Source organism: Passer montanus, unplaced genomic scaffold (genome assembly GCF_014805655.1).
Source record: "Passer montanus isolate IOZ18808 unplaced genomic scaffold, ASM1480565v1 scaffold21, whole genome shotgun sequence".
Classification (NCBI taxonomy): domain Eukaryota; kingdom Metazoa; phylum Chordata; class Aves; order Passeriformes; family Passeridae; genus Passer; species Passer montanus.
The window spans coordinates 1,041,679-1,049,766 of NW_024366703.1; the positions used below are offsets into that span (position 1 = coordinate 1,041,679).

The following is an 8,088-nucleotide window of genomic DNA, read 5'->3' on the forward strand; positions in this document are numbered from 1 at the left end:
ACTGCAGGCTACAGTGGTCTCCCAGGTCAGCTCTTTTCTCCTTGTAGTTGAATGACAGTCCCAGCTTGCCAGAGCTGTCCCTTTCTCTCTGGCAAGGACAGCCTGGCACCTGGGGGACAGCAGTCAGTCTGCCCTGCTGAGGAGCCCTAAACCAGCTCTGGCTGTGATCAGACAAGAACTGCAGGCTATAGTGGTCTCCCAGGTCAGCTCTTTTCCCCCTTCCTGGCAGAAAGACCACTTCCCCCTGTGGTGATTTTTGTAGTGCTAGTGCTTCTCAGTGTAAAACAGCCTCTGTTACTGGCATGTGCCTGCATTAATCTCATATTTCTTGTACATTTTTATGTCACTGTGCCTTGTCTCTTCTTTGTCAATGCTGTCATGTATATGATGTGTCCTAGAGCAGGCAGGGAACTTACTTGTCCCCAGTATTTGCTTTTGTGCAATTGTGTTTTCAAGCTGGTTGAATTATAACATCAATACACCAAATGGTAAGTTCATCCAGCTTTTCTTTTCAAATATGTGTGGTCAGACCTCCCATCAGGAGCTGATATTACTTAGATTATACATGTCTGATGGGTAAAGTAAAGTATTTGTTCCTCCAAAAAAGGTGCATGATTGTGTTTTATTTCAGTTGTAGAGGGTAGCCTTCCAAACTGCACTGTGCCAGCTGTGCCTTGAAGTGGGTAAAATCTTTGGGAAGAGGTTTGGAAAAGCATGAAGTGCTTGAAGAGATATCAGCAGTTATCACTGTTATTTATGTTGGCACTAGCAGTGGATGTAGTCTGAGGCCCACTGTGGCAGGTGCTGTGTGTGCTCCTGGTTCAGAGCCAAGGGGGAAGGAAGAGGTGTCCTAGCCATGATTCCAAAGTACAAGCGAGGCAGAGATTCGTGGATGTGTGCAGGGAAGGGCATGGCAGTGATGTCTGAGAGGAGGCTCAGGCATTGGCAGTAAGCAGCCCCAACCAGCTGTGGCCACGAGCACGGAGAGCTCCTGGTCGGCTCCTGGTTCAGAGCCAAGGGGGAAGGAAGAGGTGTCCTAGCCATGATTCCAAAGTACAGGCGAGGCAGAGAGAGATTCGTGGATGTGTGCAGGGAAGGGCATGGCAGTGATGTCTGAGAGGAGGCTCAGGCATTGGCAATAAGCAGCCCCAACCAGCCGTGGCCATGAGCACGGACAGCTCCTGGTCATGTCTCTCCAAGAACATGATGCCAATAGTCTTAACAATGAGCAAGCCTAACTTCATGTTTAAAAGGAACACATAAATCCCCCGACCCCACAAATGCAAATACAGCCAAGCTTCTAGTTACCTTATCAGCCTGTTTCGGTGTACCAGTAGATGTCAGTCAGCACTACTCACAACTCTGCACATACAGCCCCTTCTCTTCCGCTTTCAATGGACAGAAACAAATCTGTCATTGGCTTTACTGAGAGAAACTGGGATACAGAAACATTCCCTTCGTGGCGACAGAGAAAAGGCAGAGGCAGAATCCATGGATTCCAACAGGTAATTTATGATACCAGACCCTGACGCTTCAGTACTTGTTGTAAGCGTTATCTATCTCAGGCAGGTTATAATTCTCCCTGTAAAACCTGTAAAAAGGGTTTGTACAGGCTTTTTTCTCAGTCTTGTGAGAAGCTCTTAGTGAGTGCTATTATTAGCTTGGAGCTGCTGCTCACTGGTCAGTCTTTAGCACCGAAGGTTGTTAGCTGGAGGCTGCCCTGCCCTTGTATGTTTTACAGACACGCCCTAGGAGGAGTCCTTACAAAGAAAAGAGCAACATCATGGAACAGCTATCAGTATTCAGAGTTTATCAGCAACTATTGTAAAAGAGAGGGGAGTAGCCAGCACCTGATGACGTTGCTGACCACAAGCCCAGATCATGTGCCATCCTTTTGCTGGTCACACAAACCCTAATTCCAGATCTCTAAATGTGAGAGCAAGGAGCTTGGCAGTGTGAGAGCAGTAGAAGTAGAAGGAATTTCAGTGAGTGCCAGGTCCCCATCCCCAGGCTCAGAGGTTAAGGGATATGATAACGGGAATGTGCCGGCTTTTGGGGAGACGTGGCACATTTTAGCGCCCATGGCCCTGCTTATGGCTTTTGGGGAGACGTGGCACATTTTAGTGCCTATGGCCCTGCTTATGGCCCTTTCTCAGATGTGGCAAATGCCAGGCGTAGCTCATTGCCAGCCAGCCATGCTGTACACATGCAGGCAGTCGGGCAGATGACAGAAGGGTGCCAGCCCCGGGGGTGTGGTGAGATAAAGCCCTGGCTGAAGGAGGAGTGCAAAAGTTCAGTTGACAAAAGGAAGGCTGTTCAGCCGTGGGTCTCTAGCCTGAATCTGCCAGCTTTGCTAAGGGGTGCAAGTTACCAAGAGAGCTTGTGTGCATGGCAGTAATGGGCTCTGCAGCACAGGATGTCCCCAACAGCTCTGGATGGTGCTGTTTCCTGGCCACTGCCGTCCCCAGAAGACACCAGTCATTACTCTGGTGGTACACTCACTTCTAGGTGCCAGAAGGCACAGCAGCCTAAGAAACAGCCACTCAGAGCAAGATGCAAAGCAGGAGCTTGAAGTTGGCTTTGCTTGTGCTTCCTGAGAAGGGACTGGGAAGCCATCCCAAGTGATCATTTCCATTGGCTGTGAGTCCCGTGGGGTCCCCTTCTGCAAAACACATCAGAAATAATAGTAAAGGACAAGCTCAGAAAGAAAAACTCCATATCCATGCACACACACACCTGTAGACAGATTGCTGTAATGCTGCAAACCACCCAGGTTGTTCAGACATGTCTGGAGTTCACTAAGAGAGCAGCTTTGAAAGCACTACAAAGACTTCTGGGACAGACAAAAGGGCAGAGCTTCTTCTCAGTTTCCTACACAACTGAGAAGTGTTACAGCAAGAAGAGATGGTAGGCTTTTTGAATCCTTTCAGGAATACTGCCTCAAAGAGTTTTATTCTGTTCAGACCCAGGAGAAGCCACACCACCAGTAGGCATTCTTTACCATGAACAGAATAGGATGACCTTACTGTAAAACAGAACAGATTGTACTTGCTTCTGTTCTCTTACCAAATACTCATGAGGGAGGAGAGATGTGCCCAGAGGAACTATTCAGCATTTGAGCACGAGGACCCATGTCCAGGGGCTGTGGTCAGGGTCCTTGTCATGACACAGAACAAGGAACATCAGCTAGAGACCTCTCATGTCTCCTCCATCCTTAGCCTGGTGACCAAGGGTAGTTCATGAATGTGTCTTTTCACATGCTTTAGGAGATTACAGTGTTCAATTTCTTGCCCTGTCCCTCTTCTGTGAGTCATTAAGATTTATTCATTGCCCCTTCTCTCCTACTCTGACTGCCTGGAGGAGCTACCCCTAGATGTGCTGCTGTCCTGGTGAGAAGCTAAGCTCAGTGTCATCAACATTTGCCACTCCTGGTGTTCTACACCCAGACTTTCATTTACTTTCCATTCACACCTACCTTGGCATTTCTGCTGTGACCCTACTGCTCCTGCCTCTCCTGGTTACTGAGAAATACCTCCAGGCCTAGGACACCTCACTGGCCTTCAGTGGCTCCTGGGTAACCCTGGGCTCCCTCTGCCCCTTTTCTGTGCACTTGTCATCTCCACTTACACAGCCATTTCCAATGTAGGAAAGAAAAATTTATTCTGGAGAGGTGCAGAGCAACACAGTGAGAAAACCTGAGGTGCCCTGGCCAAGATAACTTCAGGCAGTGGCTTTACTGAAAAAGCCAAATATAGAGATGAGTTGGAACATAGTGGAGCACAACCAGAGAGGCCAGATGGAAGGTGAGCACAAAGAACTCTGACAAAATTATCCTAGGAGTGTTCTGCTTTTTCCTGTGGCATTACTGGGTGAGTTGTGCAACCAAGTACTTCCTTCTCTTTGTTTTCCTCTTTGTTACTGCCTTCATCTTCAAGACAGAAATCCAAACATTTAGTCTGGCTTTCTGTTTTGGGTTATATTTGATAACGCTTGCTACCTGGTGATTCCCTCTTTTTCTTCCTCAGTTTACTTGTTTATAAATGTGATTTTCCTGCAGTCTGCATCAGAGTAGGGGACAACAGAGATTTCTGAGCCTTTACACTTTTTCTTTCACCTACTGTGATGCTCTGCCTGTGTCATGGCACAGTCGTTCTCTGTCAAGGTCATAGAGCACTAGTGGGCCTCTAGGAAGGCACAAAAGAAGGGAAGAGTTATAGATGAGAGCTACTTTTCAATCTCTTCTTCTCCAGAATGCAAGCTATTTGCTATAATGATATCTCACACTCTTACAGTTGTGTGCAACTCTGGGTGTACAGCATGCCTACTGCAAAAAAAAAAGTCTGAATGTGTTCAGGGCTGCCACAACAAATCCTAATGGCAGCAGGTCAGGCCTTGGGAGTGGATAAAAGTTAAACAGTTTTTAGGAATCTCTCATAGGGCAGCCTGGACTTTGCTCCTGAGGAAGGCGGTGAAATGCCTACGTAACAATGTGTATGTCAACATTCATGTCTAGCAAGGGAACTGACCTCTGCAGAGCTGAGTTGGGACAGATAAAACACACTTTAATCCTGTTAGCCTCCTGCAGGCACTGAGGCCCTCAAAAGGGAAGCAGAAGGATGGAGTGCCCATTCCTGACTCACAAATAGCAAGACAAACTGTACTTGAAGGAGTCCTGCACAGGAGCTTGGGAGAAAATTGTACTGGGGATTGTGTGTTGTGGTTTCAGTGCTTGGTGCACTTCTTGGTCTGAAGTCCTAGGCCTTGTCCTGAAGGCTTGAGAACACTACAGGGGCGGTCACAACTGGTGTCTCTCCCAGACCTGCTTGGCTAGAGAGGACATGGGAGCTTTCTCCTTAGCAGGCTCCTGAACACATTACTAACAACAGGAGTAGGAGCAATAAAAATCTCAGCACATTTATGGTGTCATCTGTTTAACTCCTGAAGATCTGTCATGATAGTTTAAATGCACTAGGTGGTTTATCTCTGACATCCTTGGCTGATTACTTGCTTTACCAGATAATACTGAATTCTGTTGGTCCTATAGTTTAATTATTTGTGATTTCTGTCAGAATGAAGACCAGATATCTCCGTACTAGTTAAATACTGATTTCCTTTCCTCTTAGATTTGCTTAAACCCTTTCTTATCTTTAACCAATTAAGGATTTAGTGCTACTATGAATTCAGATAAGGGACTAAATGATTAACAAAATTTGACAGAGTCAGATTTCTTCTACATAATCTGCAAGTCTTGCAAAAGTCAACTTCCCCAAGGCAAGCAGCACTTTAACCAAGTAAGGAGGCTAGTCAGCACTAGCTTTGACATGATGAGCAATCATGGCTGGAAAAAGCACAATGAGTTTTTTGTGCCTAGAGTGCTAAATTTGTAGATGCACCAGATTCAGTACATGTCTACACATCTGTACATGGTGTGTCTTTTGGAGTAGTTTACTGGAGCTTCTGGAAAAGAAGAGGCCAGAAAGTATCACTCAAGCACCATATTGCTATCTTCTGCATTGATCTCAGAGCTGCTTTTATACAGTGAGCATTGGGATCTGCTTACTGATGCATTCCATAGAGAGGGCAATAGTACTAATCATTGTACATTTCCTCCTGGACATATTTCTTATGCACTCTCTTGCTGGTTCAAATCCCTGAAATATTCCATGAGCTTTATGAAGTTCAGCATTAGGTAGGATTAAAAAACACCCTGGATCCTCGGGTCAATGAGAGCAGCATGCTAAGAAAGCAGTGGAGAAACAGCAGGACTCCTCAAAGCCTCACTTTCTGCTAGATCCCTTGCCCCATGTCCAGGATGGTACCATGGTCCCTCCTGCTCTGCAACCCTGCAGTGGCAGCCAAATCAGAGGCTCAAGGCAGCAGGAGCTAAGGAGAAAAAGCAAAGATCTCAAACCTGTACTAAAACCTTAGTACTTTAGTACTTGTACTAAAACCTGCATGAGATCTGAAACATGACCCAGGCTGTTCTTTGCTTGCTATCACAACAGATCACTTCAAAGCCTGTAGCATTATTTGTTTAATGGTGCTCAGTGAATGCACCAGGGCATTGTAGCTTGGTGCTTTCTAGGGCTTTACACTGGGCTAATGCTTTTGGTGTCTTTCTGTGAAGACCACATCCTTTAATCTGCAGTAAAGCCTGACTGTTTATAGAGCAAATGCCCCTCTCAGTGGATGAGGAGCACAAAGCAGTGCTGGCATACCCACCACCCTACAGAGTGGTGATCAAGAGAAAAGTACAGTAACATCAGGCTTGTTGTATTTGTCTTGAATAACTACAGCCCTGGCCACTGTTTTCTATCCCTGTACTGGCAGATACCTCCCTCAGCAACAGTGTGAGCTAGATTAACTGGATTAGTAACATGATACAGTTGAAAAATACTCCTAATTGCAGTGGGAGACGAAAGAGGCTCTCCTTGAAGAAGCCTAGAAGACTGCTGCTTGAAGAATGGGCTACAGCAAAGGCAGAGCTTCCAGCCAGATCCTGTATTTGGCAGATTTAGTTACTCCCAATATCTGGCATCTCTGCTTATTTCTTTGTCATTGGGATGAGCTTAGGCACAGGGGACAGAGAAGTGGATTTTCCATTCCATGAAGTGTGGGAGGAGCAGTAGTGTTTCCCAAAACGACCAGCATGAAGGCACCTACCACCTTTGTCTGAGGAGCAGATGTGCAACTGATGCTGCCAAGAATAACCTGAACTTTTTAATTGTGCTCCTCAAGCGAGCTGTTCTCCTGCACCACTGTGCAGGCACTATGTGGAGCAGCAAGTTCATGACTCAGAAAACGCTCACCTTTGTTCCCAAGCACACAGGCTCTGTTTGCCTCACTGTTTCAGGCACATGACAAGAGAAGATTGCCTCTGCAGCTTGTTGAAGGGTAGTGAGTATTTGGGATTGAATATTTTTGGAGACAGAGATATGCATGTTTGGTGAAACACTAGGGCAAAAGTCTTCAATGTAGGCAGATTTTCCCCAAAAGAGGAAGTTAAATCACATACGAAACACGAACTCAAGTCCACTTCTCACCCATAGAGTGACTGAAGATAGCATTCAGCAAGCCTGTGGTAAAACCTGCTCTTGTGAGAGATCTCTAGGGCTGTTTCAATACCCCCATAAACCAACCTGCTGACTCCTGTCAGCCCTGCAGAGCAATGCAACTTCATAGGATACGGGTGTCTTCTGCCTAATGCATCAATGGCATTGGTATATCAACATACCCAGAGGAGGCAAATGTTGGAAAAGGGAGAGGTGAGCCTTTAGAGTTTTCGTTATTATTGTTGATTGGATAGATAGAGGTATATTTTACCCTCACTGAGCCTGAAATTGATCTAGCAAAAGGTGTAGTTAGAAAAAAAGCAATGCTGTAGAGAGCTGCAGAGGGCAGTCAAACCGGAGGCAATTAATATGACTTGACAGCTTTGCCATAAATTGTATTTGTAAACCATAAAATTGGGCTTTTCCTGCATTCACAAAATCAAGGAACCTGGGGAGACAGAGCTTACTTATAAAGACAATAGTGCTTGAGAATGGGAAGACAAGAAGGCTTGACCACAAACTGAAGGAAATCCGATATTCCTGATTTCACACATTCTCCTAGCTGGGAACACAGGGCAGCACGGAGAGGCAACCTGATGGACAGCGGGTCATCCCAGCAGGCTGCCCCGACCCCCTCTGCGCCCACCAAGGCGCACACTGCCACGGAAGGGGTGAGACCGGAGCGGCAGTGTCACCCTGGGGAGAGCTGCCAGGGCGGCCAATGGCCCCGGCCGACCCGGGGACTGGACCCATGCCCCGGGGGCGATGACCTTTGCAGGAGGTGGGAGGGAGGAGGGAGAGCGGCCGCTGCCTCCCGCTCCCCGCCGGTCCCTCCCGCGCCGGGGTGCGCAGGGGCCGCGTGCATTTCACGGCGCTTCTCGAGTCCACCGCCCGCTGCGCGCCTCGGGGGTTCCCGGGAGCGAACCCCGGGCTTTGCCCCGCTGCTCTCCCCGCCCCGGGAAGGCGGGCTGACAGCGCCGGCATCCCGCGGCACCCCGGCTCACGGGGGCTGCTCCGCGCCACCGCCCCGGGCCCA

At 47.7% G+C, this 8,088-nt stretch overlaps 1 protein-coding gene across 2 annotated transcripts in view; it reads left to right on the plus strand.

Moving 5' to 3' along the window:
- The first annotated feature begins 7 nt into the window (after positions 1-7).
- Positions 8-8,088, plus strand: part of LOC120502229 (broad substrate specificity ATP-binding cassette transporter ABCG2-like) — a 26,724-nt gene continuing 18,643 nt past the window's right edge. Inside the window, exon 1 of one of the 2 annotated variants that reach the window (XM_039709455.1) lies at positions 8-25. Coding sequence is in view for 1 of the 2 variants with exons in the window: in XM_039709453.1 (XP_039565387.1) it covers positions 7,212-7,265 (54 nt within the window). In the remaining variant the exon portion in view is untranslated. Of the gene's footprint in view, positions 26-7,196; positions 7,266-8,088 lie in introns of those variants that run through there. The other variant, XM_039709453.1, reaches the window with a different exon arrangement.